Source organism: Micromys minutus (genome assembly GCF_963924665.1).
Source record: "Micromys minutus genome assembly, chromosome: 2".
NCBI lineage: Eukaryota > Metazoa > Chordata > Mammalia > Rodentia > Muridae > Micromys > Micromys minutus.
This window is the reverse complement of record NC_137971.1, coordinates 15,780,729-15,801,259: the sequence shown is the minus strand read 5'-3', so window position 1 is coordinate 15,801,259 and position 20,531 is coordinate 15,780,729. Positions and strand designations below refer to the sequence as shown.

The 20,531-nt window shown below is 51.0% G+C and overlaps 2 protein-coding genes across 3 annotated transcripts; one reads left to right on the top strand and one right to left on the bottom strand.

Annotated features, from left to right (window-relative positions):
* Nucleotides 1-6,846: 6,846 nt before the first annotated feature.
* Nucleotides 6,847-16,288, top strand: SEMA4G (semaphorin 4G; the record flags this gene model as incomplete). Of its 2 annotated transcripts, none has more annotated exons than XM_080911143.1 (14): nucleotides 6,847-6,970; nucleotides 7,060-7,208; nucleotides 7,450-7,512; nucleotides 10,489-10,587; nucleotides 10,700-10,793; nucleotides 10,928-11,041; nucleotides 11,301-11,464; nucleotides 11,538-11,707; nucleotides 11,977-12,121; nucleotides 12,236-12,458; nucleotides 12,690-12,805; nucleotides 12,899-13,059; nucleotides 13,200-13,261; nucleotides 15,459-16,288. In XM_080911143.1, 14 exons carry the CDS (start codon nucleotides 6,847-6,849, stop codon nucleotides 16,286-16,288), a joined length of 2,514 nt encoding a protein of 837 aa, XP_080767269.1. The 2 variants fall into 2 exon arrangements, with proteins under 2 accessions (XP_080767269.1, XP_080767268.1); XM_080911142.1 differs by having other exon boundaries at nucleotides 12,899-13,080.
* A 2,533-nt stretch (nucleotides 16,289-18,821) lies between these two features.
* On the bottom strand, nucleotides 18,822-20,468 carry MRPL43 (mitochondrial ribosomal protein L43). Its single transcript, XM_080911144.1, has 3 exons — nucleotides 20,312-20,468; nucleotides 20,111-20,217; nucleotides 18,822-19,998 (listed from the first exon to the last, which is right to left on the bottom strand). The coding sequence occupies exons 1-3, from the start codon at nucleotides 20,440-20,442 to the stop codon at nucleotides 19,757-19,759; spliced, it is 480 nt and encodes a 159-aa protein (XP_080767270.1). The 5' UTR covers nucleotides 20,443-20,468; the 3' UTR covers nucleotides 18,822-19,756.
* Nucleotides 20,469-20,531: the final 63 nt, after the last annotated feature.

Genomic DNA, 20,531 nt, shown 5'->3' with positions numbered 1-20,531 from the left:
TGATAGTGGTGCATGGTTTCCCAGCATCTGCAGACATGTCCTGACACTGCCTTCTAGCTAACCAGGGCTGGAATCAGGAGAGGGCAAACCAGAAGGTCCAGCTTTGGATCTGACTCCAAGTGGCTAGGATTCTGGAAAACTTAACAGGCAAAACAGGCTTCTGAGGCACAGTAAGATGACGGCCATTGTTGGATAGGTGTCAATTGCTACTAAGAAGTAAGTATGTTGTGGCCAAAAGATCACACTCCATAAGGAAAGTTCTGGACAACCAGACATGGCAAAATAGGAGCAAAGGCCACCACAGTGAACAGGAAGCAGGACATCTTGACTAGGCCAGTGTTCTGCCTTGGGGACCTCTGTCTGAGATCTTCTTCCTGGGTCACCACACAATGTAACTTGTGTGCATTCCTGGAGCCAAACCAGGACAGTAGTGTCAGGACTCTCAGATGCCTTAGCTTACAGCAGAACTGAGGAAGACAAGTAACCAAAAATGAAGTTTGTGTTCTCCAAAGGTTTTTGAATGGTATCCTCACACAGCTGCCCTGTGAAGCTGCTGGCAGTGACTTGGAGAATAGGTAACACCCCATTTATCTGCCATGTGTCCCAGGGGAGAAAGTCACTACTGTATTAGACTTTTAAACTTGGTTTTGTTTTACATTTTAGATAAGATCTTAAAACCCAGGCTGGTCTTGTTTAAGATTTATTACATATAAGCACACTGTAGCTGTCTTCAGACACACCAGAAGAGGGCATCAGATCCCATTACAGATGGTTGTAAGCCACCATGTGGTTGCTGGGATTTGAACTCAGGACCTCTGGAAGAGCAGTCAGTGTTCTTAACCACTGAGCCACCCAGCCCTGGTCTTGTTATATAGCAAAGGATGACCTTGAACTGATCATCCTGCCTCCTACCAAACCTGTTTACATTAGTGCTAACTTGTTTTGGCTTCAAGTCTTACCTCTTTCACAGTAAAGAATTTTCCTTTTATCAGCTTGTTGCAATGAGTAAGAGTTGTCTGTTCTGGGAGTTTCCTATAGAAAGGTGGAATGCTGAGATCACGCGGGAAGAGAACAGAAAGGAATGGATTGTGTATGGAATCTGTCTTACAAGCCTTGCTGACATAAAAGCCCATGGCAGTTTCACAAGTGCCATCCTAGCACTTGGCTTCGAAATTGCACAGTTTACTTAGTTTAAAAGAAACCCAGTGCTGTGTTTAGCATGCCTTGGCCCTGGGATCTGACTGGGGTGGAGAAAGGGCAAAGAAAGGGAGGGTATACACACTTATACAGAAGAGCTGGGATTGGGTGAGCTGCGTTCACTCTGATGGACCAGCACTCCAGGCACCAACAACTGGAGCCTCAGTGGCTGTATCATGTACAGCACAGGGAAGTAAGCTCATCTCTGTAGGCAGTCTATTGGGGAGCAAACTCAGATCATAGTCATGCGGGGGGGGGGGGGCTGCAGTTGCTAGATTTTGCACACACTCGTCAGTTAGTCTTAGTTGTACAGTCTTGTATTTGCACAAGCTCCCAACATCTGCACTGGACCTGCTGAAGGCTCAGATCACCCAAGGGCATCTGAGGTATTAGGGTCCTCGACACACCATGCCCAAGCCAAATAATACACATTCACTCTGGTCTTGGTCTGTGCTTTACATGTTTGCTGAGGGCTTCCTCGGCTCCCTCCAGCTCAGTGAGCTGCAGAAGCTGCCACACTGGCCTACTTGCTTCCTCCTGAGGGATGTGCAGTCAGCATTGCAGGTGCTGACTTGGGGAGCCAGGCTTCTTAGCCTAGTGGTCCTTGCAGTTTCTCCACAATGTCAGGTACCAGGGCTGGCAGTCTTCTGTCCTCTTCCTTCCAGCCCACTTCCCCCCAAAGCCTATAGGTGTCCTTTAGCCATGGCTTGATTCAACTTGAACTAAAGCTCAGCTTTTCTGAAGTTTTTCCAAGCCATTAGCTGGATTCCACTAAGAATCGTCCCCACCCCCGCCTGTCTTGGCAGATCAAACCCACCAACCTTTCATATGCCCCCTCTCTCCTTCCACCAAACAAGCCTGTCTATTCTAGTCATTTTCCCAGGCTTGCCTGACCGACTCTTCTTAGACTTCTCCAAGCTTGTCCTCCAAAAGCATAAGAGAGTTCAAGGCAAGTTACAATCTGCTTAGAACCTGTTTTCCCAGCTATAAAATGAAACCACTACTTCCTCAGAATGAGATGGGGGCACAGAAAAAGAAGTAAATCAGAGCAATCTATAAAGTGCTTGGCTTGGGCAGGTGAGATGGTGTGTCACCAAGCCTGACAGCCTCTGAGTTTGATATCTAGGCCCTACATGCTGGAAAGAGAACAGACTCCCAGCAATTTATCCTTCTGGGATGTCACACATGGGTGCTGTCGTACACGCATACATGCACTTCCACACAAAATAAATATAATAAACCTTTAAAGTGTGTGCACTTTTAAATATGAGCTTTTCTCCCAGTCTCCCCCACTGCACCACACACTCTCCTGTTTGCTGAGTGCCAGGAGACATTCTAACAGGGGGTGGAAGTGTGATCTGGGCCCTTCTGTCTAGCAGTCTGCAGTCACACACACAGTCCAAACTCTTGAGATTGTACGGGATCGAGTGCCAAACTGTATGCGCTCTGGGGAATCCTGGAAGAGAAATGAAGTTTCCTAGGCTCCCATCAATTTCATATGCCACTAGAAGCCGATTCAAACTCCTAGGCAATCGCAAGAGTCTGCTTTTTAGACTCTTACTTTGGTCTTCTTGCCCACCATTATTGTCATGATTTTTGTTTTTGTTTGTTTGGTTGGTTTTTTTAAAGGTAGGGAGCTCATGGCCAGAAGTCAGGTTTCACTAGGATTTAAAGCTGAGTTCACTGCTGCACCCCCGGGGGTGCTGAATATGAAAGCAGAGTGTCCTACATGCTAGGCAATCACTGTGCCCTTGAGCCCCAACCCCAGCCCTAGATTCACTCTAATAGCAATTGGAAAGGAGGAGAGCCCGAGTTTTTAGGGAAGACCATCCTAAAGGAGTTAAGGAAGGAGGCTGAACCAGGCAAGCACATACTATTTGGTGGCCTGGGAACACTGAAAGTTTGGAGATAAGATGACGATGGAAAATGAGAAACGCAATCCCTGAGGTGAGCACGGGTTTGGACTAAGATTTGTTGAAAGATCTGTGCGTAGCCATGGCTTAGTTGCCCATAAAGAGCATTCTCTATGGGCTGTCCTTTCATCCCTCCAGGCCCCCATGTCACCCACCCAGACCTCAAGCTAAATAAATAGCCTGGGGAGAGCAGGGAGCAGAGGATTCACACCTTGAACTGGGAACCAAGAGCTACGCAGAAATCTGATACTGTCGTTCCCATCAGCACACCCGCTCCATAGACCAAAGGCAGGAGGGCATGGCAAACATGTTTTGCAAGAAGTGAGGTGCAGGTTAGAGAGCAGAGTACAAGACTCCAGGACCCGCGGTTCACGCGTCCCTGCAGTAGGTAAATGGGAGGGGTCTTAGGACCAGAGCAGACCTGCAAGACCAGCCTATTTTAGGGCGCACGCGGTGGTGAGCCCCCCCCCACCAGGGGGCGGGCGATACCCAGACCGACTGAGCCTGGAAGAAAGGGGACGCCAGGAGCCGTGGGCCTCGAGCATCCCCCACAAATCGGGTCTATTGTGTATGGTGGGGGGCGCAAAAGAGGGCGGGAGCCCTTCCCCGCCCCCGCCTCCGGCCCGCCTCCGGCCCCCGCCCCATCCCCGGCTCCGCCTCCATCCCGCCTCGCTCCGGCCGCGGCCCCTTCCTCCCGCAGCTGGTGCCGTGGGGCCGCGGAGCCGCACGTCGCTGTCTCTATGGGCCCGGATCCCAGCGCAAAGGTGAGGGAGGTGGCGGAGTGCGGGAGGTGGCGGGGCCGGGGGCCGCGGCCGGGCAAAGCCTGTCCACGTCCATTTCATCCTCCAAGCTAGGCCAGGCCTTTTTTACTGCCGAGACCCCCAATCCCGCATAAAAGGTTCTAGAGGGACGCGGGGCAGGCCTCGGGTCATGCAAGGCTCAGACCGGCCTTCGCGGAGTCGGGGGGCTCCAGCGGGGCAAGGACCCGCGTGAAGAACAGTGTTCCCCTGGATCTGGGTCATGTCTCCGGGCGTCCGGCAGGATCGAAGGAGAGCTTGTCCTCGAGCCGCAGCAGTAGATACCGAGGTTAGATCTGATCAAAGGAGATAACCGTGGACTGTCCAGAAGGTGGAGGGAGGGGAAGACGCCCTCAAACCTGGACAGCCCTTCAGAAGGAAATACCGCTAACCCCAGGCAGATGGACATCAGGAATGAAGGTTGAGAGCCTATTGATCCTATGGGGGGGGGGGTTCCTCCCCTCCCCAGTTTTCTCCATCCTAGGATCTAACAGAAGATAAGAGTTCAGCGGGCAAGCCCTGGGAAGGAACCCAAACTTGGAGTGAAGTGTGGGGTGTGAACTGGAGACCTTGAACCCTCTTAGTATTGGGGGGGAGGGGTGGCATGCTCCACCCCCTGGCCATTAACCCGGCCCTCCCAACAGGTTTAAGTGAGGCTGGTTCTCCAGATGTAGAAATGCAAGGACTGCTAAGGTAGCATTTCACCTTCCATTTGCTGAATTCGAGGATCTCCTCCTCCCTGGGTTAGCTATTCACTTTTTATAGGCACTTACCCCAGGTCAGAGCACACACACACACACACACACACACACACACGGGGGGGGGGGGGAGACAGGAAGGCAGAGAGAGAGACACAGAGAGAGAGAGAACTGGCCTTCTGACCAGGACTTTGAGGAAAAGAGACAGGGTTCTGCTGTACATCTAACCCCACCCACCCACCCAGCAGACACTCAACCACTAAGCCTGCATCAAAACTCAGACCCCTTTATGCATTTCATGAGTACTTGTCTCTCTGTGTTTGAGGACTCAGAATACTTGTGTCCACTATGCCTGGCCCACTATCAACAATTTTGTGTGAATGCCCCTATACAAATGCGTGTGAGCAAGACCCTCCTGTCGAATAGGAAGCCAGCGATCTAGCCCTAACTTGTTCACCCCTGAGGATGTATGACCCACTGAATGGATGACAGGTAAATGCAACTTTATGTGGCCTCGGCCCTTTGTGTGCTCTGTGTGTATGTGTGTGTGTGTCGTGCACACGTGACTCCTATAAATACATGTGTTCTTGGTCCTACTTGAACATGTGTGTGCACTGTGTGCAAGTGTGTCACAGTCTTCAAGACCCACGCATGCCGTTCACTCCACTCTGAGTGTTCCTCCTGCCCTGTCGTGGACACTGACTTCCCTGGCCGTAGGGCTCGCCCTTCCGTGCTGAGCAAATACGAGGCCTCGAATGTCAACAGGTGTGCTTTCACAGTCAGGGCAGAGCTTGGGCACCCTGAAACCTCCGGTTGCCCTAGCCCAGAAAACAAGAACTTGATGCCCTTTCTGTGGCTCAGAGACAACCCCTCCCCCCTTCCCTCCAAATTCTTGCTATTCCTCTAACCAGCTCCAGATCCCTCCCCTCTCTTTATGGCCACATGGTTAATATTTGACCCAGAAGGAAAAGGAGAGACCAGCAACACCCTCTGACCCTGCCTATGGCTGTCTGATGACATTGAGTAGATCTGGCATCTTCCACATCCCAGCTGAGGAAATCTTCAGAAGTCCCTTGGAGATAAGGGCTCTACCAATTGGCTCCGCCTCAGGCACAGGATGTGCCACGGAAGGTGGCCGCAAGTTTCAGGATCCTGTAGGTCACTTTCTCTATATTGCTTAGTTGGCCTTTCACATCGAAGTCTCCTGCACAGAATTATACCTGTGTAGCTCAGGGACCCAAACACCCTCACCTCACCCCCAGTCCCTCATGTCTGTGCTTCCCGCCAGCAGGTAGGTCTAGCAGGTAAGGACCCGAGTAGATAGATGCCCAGCCAGAGGGTGCAGACTCGTGCAGGCAAGGCAGAAGTGTGTACCCCTTAGAGAAAAATGCCAGAGAGAAGTGTCTAATTAGAGAGAAATTCCAGAGGGAGCTCTTAGGCCGAGGGAAAGAAAAAACAAAGGGAAAACAGAACAAAATCAACAAAGGCCCATTAACTGACTGCCCAGGCCCTTCGGCAGAAGGCACCCCCGCAGGCAGCGGGATTGGAGGATCAGGCCTCTCTTCCAAGATGGGTCCAAGCAGTCTCCTGACTGGAAGAGAGCTGTTGCCATGGTATAGGTTAAAGTCAGTCTAGGCGCTTATGAATAACAGTGAGTTTGCCACAGCCTTCTACACCAGAACAGAGCTGAGCAAAATGTTGAGTCTTTTCTGGTGTGGAAGGTCTGTGGATGTCCTGCCTCTGCCCTTCAGTGCTACTCGAAGTCTGGTAGTGCTGTCCCTCTCATACTCACAAACCGATCAGAAGCTTCTCATTGGAAGGGTTTGTTTGTTTGTTTGTTTGTTTATTGTCTTTTTCCCTCCTTCAGAGAACAGACAGAAAACTGGAACTTGCCCTAAGATTGGGGGCAAGGTGACCCCTTCAGTACCCTACAACCTTGCTGGGACCCTACAAGGCTAACTCTCCATGGAATTTGCATTTCATACAGAAAGGCACGTGACCCACCCCTCCCTCTGACTTCTTACCTGTGATTCCATGGCCACACAACCCTGTGGCTCCATGTCCCCCCCATTCCAGGACCCTCCATGGCCCCATGACTACTTGACTCCCATGACCTCATGACCCCTGACCTCCATGTGATCACACCCAGGACTTTGAACCCAGTGACTGCTCTTCCCCTCCCCTCCTGTGACTCTCCTGGGCTGCCCTTGGGGTCTTGTTGGTCTGAACTTCCCCAGGAAGATGTGGGGGAGGCTCTGGCCCCTCCTCTTCAGCTTCCTCTCAGCAACAGCAGTGCCTGGACCCTCACTGCGGAGACCATCCCGAGAGCTAGATGCCACCCCACGGATGACCATTTCCTATGAAGGTTAGACACCCAACCTCGAAAGATTATGGCTGCCAGAGCTGGGGGCAGGAAGTAGATCCCAGGTGGCTCACTGCCTCTCTTGTTCCTAGAGCTCTCCTGGATTCGGCACTTCAAGGGCCAAGCCCAGAACTATTCCACACTGCTGCTGGAGGAGGCTTCCGAGAGGCTGCTGGTGGGGGCTCGAGGTGCCCTGTTCTCTCTCAGTGCCCGTGACATAGGAGATGGGACTCACAAAGAGGTCAGTCCCTGGCATCTGGACCACCCACAGGGTCTCCAGCTTCCTGGGACCTCAATTTCTGGAAACCTGCCCCCCCCCCCACGCCTTCCGACCTCTGGACAGCACTGTCCTTTCCAGCCCAGGGTTCCTTTTGGAATCCACCTTGCTTCCGTGTCCCCTGTGCTCTGGAGCACCGCTGTTTGATTCTCTGGGTACTGAATATTGAGGTCAACATGGCAGTCTGTCCCTTTATTCTCACCAGATCCACTGGGAGGCCTCCCCAGAGATGCAAAGCAAGTGTCATCAGAAAGGGAGAAACAACCAGGTATGTGATCTCCCTGTCCCTGGTTTGCCTTTCTTCCTCCTCAACCAGGGGTGCCAGAATTGGAGAGACACAGATGGAGTGGGGCAGATGTGCATCCAAGTGCACAATCGCAATGTGTGTGTGGCTGCCCTTAGGGTAACCCTTGTACCCCAAGTATTTATAGTCTATAGCTTGGTCTGTCATAGTAACTTAATCCCTTTCCCAGAGAATCTCAAATTACAATCATAACAGCAAGTAACTGCTAAGAAGTGACAACTAGATCTAGTTCTAAAATGATCTGATAAAGCATTGTTATACCCATTTCACAGTTTGGAAAAATGAGACTTTGCTGGACCTCTAATCTAAGTACCTGGTGTTCTTGGAAAGACATTAGTCAAATATTAATCCTTTCTAGCTAAAAGGCAGAGTGTCTATGAGAGGCGGGGTGGGGGGTCATGTCTGGTTAAGTAACAACCACTTAGTTTTTTGTATCTACTTTTTTTTTTTTTTTTTTTTTTTTTTTGAGACAGTGTCTTACTATGTAGCCTTGGCTGGCCTGCAACTCACTCTGTAGACCAGGCTGGCCTCGAACTCACAGAGACTTGCCTGCCTGTGCCTCCCGAGTGCTGGGATTAAAGGGGTACAACACCACTTCTGGCTTGGAGAGATTTTTAAGAATACACATTCTTGGACCAGTGACATGGCTCAGTATAGGCACACACATAAACACACAAAATAAATAGATCTAAACATTCATTTTCTAAGTTAGTTATAGTGGCTTATGTCTGTAATTCCAGCCCTTGGGAGTTTGCAGATGGATGGATAGATAGATAGATAGATGGATGGATGGATGGATGGATGGTGTGTGTGTGTGTGTGTGTGTGTGTGTGTGTGTGTGTGTGTGAAACAAAAAGTGCACATTCACACTAGTCATGATGGTGGCATGTGCCTATGATCCCAGCAGTTGGAAATCAGAGGTAAGAGGATTAGAAGTTCAAGGAAAGCCTTGGCCACAAACAAGTTTGAGATAGCCTGGGATATATCAGATTTTTGTTTCAGACTAAAAACAATATACATCCCAAGGTCGACAAACGTAGAGATTATGACTCAACAAGTGGTATGTCCCTCTAAAATTTTCTATGAGAGGCTCCCTCAGTGCACTGTGGGTAATAAACAGAGCTAGGGGGGGTAGGTGAACCCAGGTCACAAAGTCTCATAAATTTCCAATGGAGAGTTTGGACTTTATTTGACAATGATAATCAAACTGTTTGATGCCTTAGAGGACCTCATTGTGAATCACAGGTTCTGGATCAGTTGGTCTGAAAAGGCCCCAAGATGCTGGCTGCTCTAGAAAGCCAACTAAAGCTGTTATCTCTGGTTCCCAGACTACTTTGAGCAGCAAGGTATCAAAGAGCATTTCCCAAAGCATTGTCCTGGAGGATACTCGTTTTCAGAAGAGGGACTGAGGTGGTCTAGTGTGTTCAGAAAGGGAGACATTTCTATCCCACAGTGCACAGTGACATCCTTAAGGCTCTGAGAAGTCACCCAGTAGAGATACCAGGCTCCTTGACTACAAAATTCTTCCCAAACTACCTTTCTTTCTGTCTTAGAGAGCTACTCCAGGAATGTCTGTCTCACCCCACATGCCATGAGCTAAAATAGACTGAGTCTAGAGGCAGGAAGAACGGTTGAAGTTGGGGGCATCCTAGGGCTGAGGAAGAGGCCTGAGCAGATCGATTACAAGGAACAGACATAGGTGACAGAGCAGGTGACAGCGTATAAGTGATGAGGACTCTTCCATGGATTCCACCTCTGGATGAACAGGATGATCAGACAGCAGTCTAGGGCACCTGGGGGACAGAGGAAGCCAGTGTGGCTTGGGCAGATAGAGTGAGCTCACAGGGGAAGACCAGGGGCAAGTGGGCTTGTGTGCTCAGAACACTGGTGAGTTGTGGCGGTGCCGTGGTCTGTTTTATATCTGTGGTGCTTTGGAGAGTGTATTGGATGGGCTCAAGAGGGCATTGACAGATGAACTGTCCCCAGAGAGAAACTTTGGACATGGTGTCTACGGTCCCCTTCTCAGGCCACCTGGGTGACAAGAACACATGACAGGCTGTTGACAACAGATCCCCTTGTCTGTTTGAATTTTACACTCTGAGTACCTTTCACTCACTGAGTAAACAGTTGCTATAAAGAGTATCAGAGCAGGTTAGGAGGGGGTCAGGTGGCTGCCAGGATATAGGGTGCCGTAACGGTTGTCTGGACCGGACAAGAATAGTCAAGAGGCCACCTTCAAGAACCACTTGGCACAGTGACTCATGGAGCATGGACTGAGTGTGGGGACAGGAGAATGGGCTACAGTAAAGATGCTTCTGGATTTGAGCAAGGTGAATGGAGGTGGAGGAGGAAAAGACTGGATAAACAGGTTTAAGAGGGATGATTTGGGTCAGGGCAAATGGGAGCTTCCTTTAGGACAACGTGAGATTTGCATTGTTTATGAGATAACAGAGAAAGAGTTAGGATTTGTTGGAGCTCCAGATTAGGGGGGAGCATTGCTCAAAAGTAACTTTATGTCCTATGTGCATTAGTGTTTTGCCCTACATTTATATCTGAGTGAGGGTGTCATATCTTGGAGTTACAGACAGTTGTGAGCCGCCATGTGGGTGCTGGGAATTGAACCTGGGTCCTCTGGAAGAACAGTTAATGTTCTTAACTGCTGAGCCATCTCTCCAGCTCCTCAAAGTAACTTCTGAGCTTATGTCAAGCCCCCATTCTCCTGAAATGCTCCTCTGTCTTTGAACTCTGGTGTGCCTGAAAGTTAGGTGGATTGCAGGAGGTAGACACAGAAGACACTGGAAAAGTGGTGTCAGGTAATCTGAGGCATCTCGGAAAGTATATCCTATAGGTGGGGGCAGGAATCAGGCTACAAAGCTAGACTAATGGAGGTGGCTTATATCTGGGCGGAGGAGTTACATCACCTCCTCCCTCTGTCTGTAGACGGAATGTTTCAACCATGTGCGATTTCTACAGCGACTCAATGCCTCCCACTTCTATGCATGTGGGACCCACGCCTTCCAGCCCCTCTGTGCAGCCATTGTGAGTATCCCTGCCCCTAGTCCTGACTTCTAACCCCAGGCTGGTCTGACGTTGAGCTGCAGCCCTTGCCTGTCCTCAGGACCATTGATCAACTGGGACCCTTATTCTCTAGGATGCTGAGGCCTTCATCTTGCCTACTAGCTTTGAGGAGGGAAAGGAGAAATGTCCTTATGATCCAGCCCGTGGCTTCACAGGCCTGATCATTGGTGAGCAGACACTCCTACAGCCAGCCCTCAGTTGCAGGATTCTATGATCTGAGTGTGAATCCCTTGTCCTTTGTGCATGCCATGTTCCCTCTTGCACACAATATGTATTTCATGCCTGGATGTCCTCACCCCAGATGGAGGCCTCTATACAGCCACTCGGTATGAATTCCGGAGCATTCCTGATATCCGCCGGAGCCGCCACCCACACTCTCTGAGAACTGAGGAGGCTCCCATGCACTGGCTCAATGGTTAGGAGACTGCGGTGCAGGATGACAGGAATTGGGGGAGGGGGTCTATTTCTTACTGTTTGTTCATTTGGGAAGCTGGTCATTCCATGTCCAAGTCTGCAGGTGAGCCTGTCCACTCCACACCTGTATATTATAGAAGAAGGCTATGTGTGTGTGTGGGGGGGGGTGGCTGTGAGGGGGCATGACTTGGGGGCAGCGAGGTTGTGGGAGAGAGCTTGACCTGTCTCATAAGCCACCCGAATAAATACTCAACCCACAGATGCTGAGTTTGTGTTCTCTGTGCTGGTGCGGGAGAGCAAGACCAGCGCGGTGGGTGACGATGACAAGATTTACTACTTCTTCATGGAGCGTGAGGAAGGCTCCGGCAGCTTCACTCAGAGTCGCAGCAGCCACCGTGTGGCTAGAGTAGCCCGTGTGTGCAAGGTGCATATGATGCAGTCAGGGTGTGGGGAGAGGCTAGACCTCTGATCCTGATCCTGTGTCCCTACCTCCCCAGGGAGATCTGGGAGGGAAGAAGATCCTACAGAAGAAGTGGACATCCTTCCTGAAGGCTCGTCTCATCTGCCACATCCCACAGTATGAGACACTCCGTGGGGTCTGCAGCCTGGATGCTGACACGTCATCCCACACGCACTTCTATGCTGTCTACACACTGACAACGCAGTGGTAAGCTCAGAGGTGGTGGGAAAGGAAAGGAATTGAGGAAATGTAGGGGCTGGAGCTGACATCATTGATGAGCTGGGGAGAAGGAGGGCTGGCTGCAAAATGAGGTCAGGCATGTCACGCTATCCTAGAGCCAGAGGGCATTGCGGTCCACTGAGGCACAAGACAGGTCCATAGGCCTACAGTGAAGATGGACCATAGTAAAGTGGTTCCAGATGCACCACAGGGTTGGGTGGGCTCCACTCAATCCTCCACTATTGTCTCATTCCTAGGAAGACGCTGGAGGCTTCAGCCATCTGCCGCTATGACCTGGCCGAGATTCAGGCTGTCTTCACAGGCCCTTTTATGGAGTACCAGGATGGTGCCCGGCGCTGGGGCCGCTATGAGGGTGGGGTGCCTGAACCCCGGCCTGGCTCGGTGAGCACCCAGGCCTGGACCCTATGTCGAGTAGACAAAGCTGGGGGTGGGGTTCAGCCTTAGAGGGAGGCAGGTGGTGGAGTCCTGAGTCTCACCACCCATCCCCCAACCCAGTGCATCACAGATTCATTGCGCAGCCGAGGCTACAACTCATCCCAAGACTTGCCATCCCTGGTTCTGGACTTTGTGAAGTTGCACCCACTGATGGCTCGGCCTGTGGTGCCCACACGTGGGCGGCCCCTGCTGCTGAAGCGCAATGTACGCTACACACATCTCACAGGAACACACGTCAGCACACCTGCTGGACCCACCTATGACCTGCTCTTTCTGGGCACAGGTGCTTCTGACCCAAATCCCTGATCCCTAATGGCCTTGGTTACTGATGTTTCTGAACTCAATAGTTCCTGCCACATTGGTCTGGAGTGCCCCGTGTCCTTAGGGACCATTGCTGGTGGCTGATTCCTTGTCTCTAACCTTATGATTCCTGAGCTGTTCCCAATAGGCCTCTTGTCGGGTACTGAGAGCATACCACATTGTTGGGTTCTGACTTTTGCCCTTTCTATATCAGCTGATGGCTGGATCCACAAGGCCGTAGTCCTGGGCTCTGGGATGCACATTATCGAAGAGATACAAGTGTTCAGGGAGCCCCAGTCTGTGGACAATCTGGTTATCTCGCCGATGCAGGTAGTCTGGCCTCAATATGCTAACAGAAAAGGGGACTGGGGAGGCTGGGAACAGACTGGGGAGTTGCTGACTAACTGTCCTCTCTGGTTCCAGCACAGCCTCTACGTGGGGGCTGCAAGCGGAGTCATCCAGTTTCCTCTGTCCAGCTGCTCACGCTACCGTTCCTGCTATGACTGCATCCTGGCACGGGACCCTTACTGTGGCTGGGACTCCAGCACCCATGCCTGCATGGTGGCCACCACTGTAGCCAACAGGTCCCAGGGTAGAGGTTGGGAGTGGGGATTGGGTACATGTGCTTTAAGTGGAGGAAAAAAGCCCACCAGCCCATAAGGTATTATGGGTAATCCTGATGCCCATTTCCTGTTGTTCATGAACCTTGATTTTCTGTCTACAGGACAGCATTGATACAGGACATAGAGAGAGGAAATCGAGGCTGTGAGGGCAGCAGGGATGCAGGTAAGTGGAACTCATGGACTAGTGAAGATAATTCTGAGTTGCTGTACTTGGGTGGTTTTAGTGAGGATGACGCAGCATAGAGTGAGTGCTTGGCGGATATTTATTTCCCAAGTAAAGTGTAAATGAAGAAATGGGCTCAAGACTTGGAGACAGGTGAGGGTGGGGCTCATTGGTGGAGAACTTTCCTTGTCTTAATGTGTAAAGGCCCTGGGTTTGCTCTCTAGCACCTCCTCTCTCTCTCTCTCTCTCTCTCTCTCTCTCTCTCTCTCTCTCTCTCTCTCTCTCTCACACACACACACACACACACACACACACAGAGTGTGTATTAATGAGTTCATTGAGGTTATATGATCATATCTAAACTATATGCCTAAGTGGGAGGATGTAAGCACAAATAACTGTGATTATTAGTGATTGCAACTACAAGATGCAGGAGGTTGGGAGCTGGAGAGATGGCTCAGTGGTTAAGAGCACTGACTGCTCTTCCAGAGGTTCTGAGTTCAATTCCCAGCAACCACATGGTGGCTCACAACCATCTGTAATGGGTTCTGATGCCCTTTTCTGGTGCATCTGAAGACAGTGACTGTATTCACATATATAATATAAATAACATATAAATCTTAAAAAAAAAAAAGATGCAGAAGGTTAATGTGTTTTTCTCCAAACAAAACCATGTAGCAGAGCTGGTATCTGAAGGAAAAACAAGAGTCAGCAGTCAGATCTGACATGGACTGAGAGCTTAGGTGCCAGGCACTGGTTGGTCTAAACACTGCCGTGTGTTTATTTTCACAAGACTCCGTGTGAGTGGCACCATTATCGTCCCCATGAGGGACAGCCCCTCTGAGGCATGGGGACTGTAAGGAAACTTCCTGGTTACTCAGCTACTAAGCAGCAGGTGCAGAATCACTTGGCCTGAAGCAGTCAGATCCAAGTCTGTGCTTTTGATCACCAAGCTCGTCAGGCAGGTGGACGGCACGAGGCAGGCAACGGCACTCAAGCAGGGATTCAGGAAGCTCAGGAAGAAGAGGCTGGTGGGGTGAGAGGGTCTGTGTTCATAGTACTGTCCTTACAGGAAACCTCTCAAGAGTTTTACACAAAGAAGTAGTATGATCAGACTTGGGGCTTTTTTTAATTTTTATTGGGTTTTTGTTTTTACATCTAGACAGGATTTTTTGGTGTAGCCCTGCTTGTCCTGGAACTAGCACTGTAGACCAGGCTGGCCTTGAACTCAGAGATCTTCATGCCTCTGCCTCTCAAGTGCTGGGATTAAAGGCCTCCCCACCCTATATTTGTAAAAAATATTTTATGAGTACATTTTGCCTACATGTGTGTATGTAGTGTGTGTGCCTAGTGCCCGTGGAAGTAAGAAGAGTGTTGGAACTGGAGTTATGGATGCTTGTGGACCACCCCATGAGTTCTGGGACCCAAACTCCAGTCCTCTGCAAGGGCAATGATTGTTCTTAACCACTGAGCCATCTGTCCAGCTCCTATGTTCACATTTTATTTTGCTCACAAGCATGTGTGGTGTGGATGCGCATGTATAAGACACTGTACGGGAGTCTGTTCTCTCCTTCCTACATGTAGATCCTAGGGATTAAAATTAGTGGTCAAGCTTGGCTGCTAGCACTTACACACTGACTTGTCTCCTCGGTCTCCATTTGTTTTCAAGGATCACCTTTAGTTGCAAGAAGAGATTAAACAAGGGCCCTAGAGGGCAGGCAGCCATGGAAGGAGAGAAAGGAACAGCTCTGAGAGTCTCATGAGGGTAGACAAAAAGATGAGGGAGAGAGGCAGGGGAGATACCCAGGTTCCTGATGCAAACTGCTGAGCAGCTAGTGGTAGCAATGCAAAGAAAGGACCTGGTGTGGGTGATGAATGAGAATTTGGCCAAATCGCGATGCCCAGCACATATAAACAGTCAAGTCTGGTGTTCAGGAAAGGGAGCTGTGCTGAAGGGAAAATTAATAAGAGTCCTTTGGTAAATGGTAGGGTCTGAACGCACAAGGGAGAGGAGAAGGAAAAAAGGGCCCAAAACACTGCTTCCTTCCGATCCTGGGAAGCACGAATTCCCAGGCTTGCTCAGGTGTCACCAGTTGAAGACTTTGTGCTTCTAGACAGCTGTCTACAGTCTTTCTTGCCAGTCCCAGTGCTGTCTGGGATGGGCAGGTATTGATCTCTCCTCCCCTATCTTCCACAGGACCACCACCGCTTCTCAAGACCCGATCTGTGCTCCGGGGTGATGATGTCCTCTTGCCCTGTGACCAGCCATCTAACCTGGCCCGGGCTTTGTGGCTGCTCAATGGAAGCAAGAGCCTGAGTGATGGGCAGGATGGCTACCGCGTAGGAGTGGACGGGCTGCTGGTCACAGACACACACCCGGAGCATAGCGGGAACTATGGGTGCTATGCGGAGGAGAATGGCCTCCGCATGCTGCTGGCTTCCTATAGCCTCACGGTCCGGCCTGCTACTCCTGCCCCAGCTCCACAAGCCCCCGCCACACCTGGGGCACAGCTGGCACATGACATGAGGTTGTTCTATGTGGTGGCCATTGCTATACTTGGTGGCCTCTGTCTCATCTTGGCATCTTCCCTCCTCTATGTGGCTTGTCTGCGGGGAGGCAGACGAGGTCGAAGACGGAAGTACTCGTTGGGTCGGGCTGGCCGGGCAGGGGGCTCAGCTGTGCAGCTGCAGACTGTCTCAGGCCAGTGTCCTGGAGAGGAAGATGAAGGTGATGATGGAGAGGGATCTGGAGGCCTGGAGAGTAGCTGCCTCCAGATCATCCCTGGGGAAGGAGCCCCAGCCCCACCACCCCCACCACCTCCACCCCCACCAGCTGAGCTGACCAATGGATTGGTGGCACTGCCCAGCCGCCTGCGCAGGATGAATGGCAACAGTTATGTGCTCCTGAGGCAGAGCAACAATGGAGTGCCAGCAGGACCCTGCTCCTTTGCAGAGGAGCTCAGCCGCATCCTGGAGAAGAGGAAGCACACACAGCTTGTAGAACAACTAGATGAGAGCTCTGTCTGAGCCTAGTCTCCCAAACAAATGCTCTTCCAAGCCAGCCTGTTTGTCCTAGGCTGGGCCACTGCCTCCCCAAATATCCACCCTCCTTCATGTTCCCAACTCCATTTCCTTCCAACTTTTTTGATGTCTCTGTAGGGCTGGCCAGAGTCATGGTTAGCCAAAGTCCCCTCTTCAGTTTCCAAGACACATGTGAGCAGCCCAGACCCACCGGTGCTCCTCAAAGGTAGGTGCTCCCCCAGAACCAACTACTCTGCAAACCCAGACCCAGTTTCTGTCCCTTGACCTAAAGACTTGGGAGGAGAGAACTGTCTTCTTATCCCGTTATCTGCCCAACTTTCCTCTTCTTCTCAGGTAGGGCTCTGCAGGTCCAGATGGCCTCAATGTCACCACTGTCTGCACAGCTGTGTGCTGGGTAATCCTGAATTCAGACAAGACCTCTCTACCGGCCACCTGAGCCCTGCTTCCATTCACAGGTGCGCACGGAAGAACGTTTATCAGCTGGGCTGCAGTGTCCCACTCCTCCTCCTGGGGCATCCTTGTCTCTCACTCATCCTAGATTCAGGGCACCTTCCCAATTGTCACCTTCCCATCTAGTCTTCTTCAGTCCCAGCCCCACGTGGTAACCCTTTGGCAGGAGACTGGGAACACGCGGCTCGAGAGGAAAGAAGCATCACCCCTCTCCTTCCCTCTGTAGCCCTGTGAGTCAGCCTCCCTCCTCCTCTCATTCACATGCAGCGGTGCCAGAGCTCCAGGCACGTCCTTTCCTCATGCATATGTGACAACACATCCATATCATGTGCTTACATTTCCACCCACATGAACATTCTGAACCTCCCCTTGCTGCCTCGGTCAGACCTGTGTCTACTGGGTTTGGTCCATGGATATTTCAAAGAGAGATTTCCCTTCCCATTTAGCTGTCCTCACTGAACTAGGACAAGTGGGCAACACTGCACTCAATGAGCCAGCCTCCTTCTTAGGGACCAAGCAATTGCTTCTCCTAGACCAGAGCAGGAGGAAGTGATCTGAGATCTCACCTGGCACATGAAGCCCGTTCCTGGAACTATGCAAAGGGCAGAGGCTGGGAGTTTGGATGCTTGGCTCCCATTCCTGTCCTACCTCACCAGGGCACTTTCAAGGTCCAAAGGCCTCAGATGTCTCCAGGCCCATATGGGACAATCAACCCTGACTGAGCTCTCCCATTCCCCTTGGGTGAGGATGACTGTTATTTTTGTAGCTGAGAATGTGGAACCCCATGAGTTTTTACTATCCTTCACCCATACCTCTCCCACCTCCACCCCACAATGAATGTATTTATTGTGAGAATGGCTGTACTTCTTCAGCAATGCCCCCACTCATCACCCAGGTGGGTGGAACAGGCACGTGATAGAATGGGGAGCCTGGGCTGTGCTCCTCCTGATGTTGGCTAATAAATGCCCTCTTTCCCCACAGCTCTGAGTGTCTGCTTGGTCTAAACTGGCTTCACCATGGACAGGTTTCTGGCTTATAGAGAAGGTGCTCCAGAGATTTCTTCACCTAGGGTTGGCTTTGCTCCCCATCAAAATATTTACACAAGATCCCTCAGCTTCTGCCTTTGCTGACCTGGGCAGGCACAGGGGCCGTGGGTTAAGGGCTCATTTTACTCACTGATGATGTTAAGGGGGACAAAATCAGAGGAACTCAGGAAGCCCCAAGGACACCTAACATTTGCTCCTGGCCCTCTTCCTTTAGCTTTATCTTTGCAGATAGCTAATCCCACTGTTCAAGCTGGTCATCAACTCCTGGATATGTGCAACTGACACATACTAACAGCTCCTTGCTTTAAAAATAATTGTTGCATATGTGCACGTATGCTAGAACATGCCAGAGCGCACAAGTAGAGGGCAGAGGACAACTTGGGAGAGTCTGTCTGCTGCTTCTTCCACTAATGTGAGTCCTGGGGACCAAACTCAAGTTGCCAGGCTCGGCAGTGATGGCCTTTACACATTGGGCCATCTCGCCGGCCCTGCCTTTCTCTTTTCTTTTTTAAAGACATGGTCTTACTGTGTCGCCCTCTCTGGCTTGGAACCCTCTATGTAGACTAGGCTGGCCTTGAACTCATCTATCTGGCTGCCCCTGCCATCCAAGTGCTGGTGTTAAAAGTTGTACCACCACACAAAAGCCTTTCCCTTCCCTGCCCCACTCCCCGCTGCCAGATAGATACCCTTAGAGACCAGGTCCCCTGGAACCATAACAGACGGTTGTTGGTTGCCATGTGGTTGCTGAGAATTGAACCTGAGCAGCAGTGTTGCCATCTCTGCAGCCCATCTTGGTTAAAGTAAGACTGGAAGATCCTTGTCAGCCCTCCTGCTCCTCCCCAAGCTTTCTAGCACCTCCCACTCCTCCATCCAGGGAAAGACATGGGCTCATTTCTGTACAAAGAATTTGGGGGTAGGAACGCAATTAGGACCACAATAAGCTTGTGATCTATGACCTGCTCTGAGACTCTGAGTCACATTGCCTTTGACAATAACCACTGAAAGGTTTTATGTTCTGCTTCTGGTTTTAGAGTCAAAAATATAGCTGATGCCGAGAATATGCATACATTTTGAGCCAAGCACAGTTGTGTACACCTTTAGCCCCAGCATCTGGGACGCAGAGGGAGGCAGGTCTCTGAGTTTGAAGCCAGCCTGGTCTACCAAGCAATTCAGGACAGCCAGAGCTACATAGTAAAATCCTACATCTTGAAGAAAAAAAAAAGTACACATTTTTTGACTTGTGACTTTGAGATGCTGGAGAGATGGCTCAGGTGGTTAAAAGCACTGACTGTTCTTTCCAGAGGACCCTATACTGTCTTCTGGCCTCCTTGGGCACTGAATGTGCATGATGCCCAGAAAAACATTCAGGCAAAACACTTATAAACATGATAAATAATGTCTTCAAATATGGTCTTAGGTGAGTTTAATAACTTCGGTTTTCTTTCTTTTTCTTCTTTGAGACAGGGTACTATATAGCCCTGGAACTCACTTTGGCCTTGAACTCAGATTCACCTGCCTCTGCCCACCAAATGCTGGGATTAAAGGGGTGCACCACCACCAGGCTCGACTTCAGTTCCCTAAATTGCACACAAACACGGAAATGAGGTGCTTTGCCCAACATACTACAGCAAGAGCAACAGGAAGTCTCATGTCCTTCAAAAGACACCCTTCAGAACCTTTACTATTTTGAAATCATCATATTTCAGAAAACAAGGTCCTTGTACAACACTTGGAAGTGTTTGTTGTACACTTCTCACATCTCAGCTTGCAAAGAGGCCAAATGAATCAGAATTAGGGTATTCTCAAGGTCACTAAACCTAGTTAGAAGTGGGCAATGAAAAAGCTCTTCTTTATTCCGGGGCCACTCCCCCGCTGGTAAGCTCCACCTATTTGGCCTGAGCTTGAAATCCGAAAGAGGAACGGATCCTATCACTTTCACGGTCCTAAGCCTGGTTCTTTACTGTGCTTGTATCGATGCTGGAGCAGAATCCTGGGGTTCTCTGGGCCGCAGTCCGTGGAGAGCAGTCCGTTTGTTGGTGAAGGGGTGCCACTGGCCCTGGATGCTAGGGTTGTCCGTGTGGAAGGGCTTGCGGATGCGAATCACATCCAAGCCGGACTGGCTGGCCAGCTTCTGCACCAGCGCCGTGATCTCCTCCACCGACTTGCTGTTGACGTTTTCCTCGCGCACAGCCCCGTTAACTGGCAGAGGGATATGGGAATGAGCGGAGGTCGCCAGGTCATAAGACAAACAAGTAGAATTCAGCGGGCAAGCCAGGATCCCGCCCACCCGCCCTAGCCCGGACCCACTCACGGTATTCGGCCACTATTCTTGGCACAGCGCACGGGCGCGGGTTCACGTATATTACGACTCCTGGGTTACGTCGGGCGAAGTCGGTCACTTCGCGTTCCACGAACTCCCTGCGAGAGCCAGCGAAGGTGAGTACGGTGACCCGAACCCAGTCCCGTCGTTCCCCACCCCACTTTCCGGTCCTCCCGCTTCTGCGTGCCTCACCTGGCGCCGCGGGACGAGGGCGCATCCCGACTGAGGCTGAGGCTGAGGCGCTGCAGCTGTTGCACATAGCGACCTAGCCCATTATGGAGGACGCTGGTCAGAAAGCGGCTCGGAGTACCGCGCGCGGTCATAGCTACCGCTATACAGCCAGGACACAGAGATGGAGGGCGGGACTAACCGGTGACTTCCGGTTCCGAGGGCATGGGCTCCCTGGAGAGTT

Bases quoted from the DNA above. Each gene is read 5' to 3' on its own strand.
- MRPL43 (XM_080911144.1), bottom strand. From the start codon at position 20,442: ATGACCGCGCGCGGTACTCCGAGCCGCTTTCTGACCAGCGTCCTCCAT. The intron at 20,218-20,311 runs GTGAGGCACGCA...TGGCTCTCGCAG, and splicing joins CCCTCGTCCCGCGGCGCCAG to GGAGTTCGTGGAACGCGAAG. The intron at 19,999-20,110 runs GTGAGTGGGTCC...TCCCTCTGCCAG, and splicing joins AAGAATAGTGGCCGAATACC to TTAACGGGGCTGTGCGCGAG.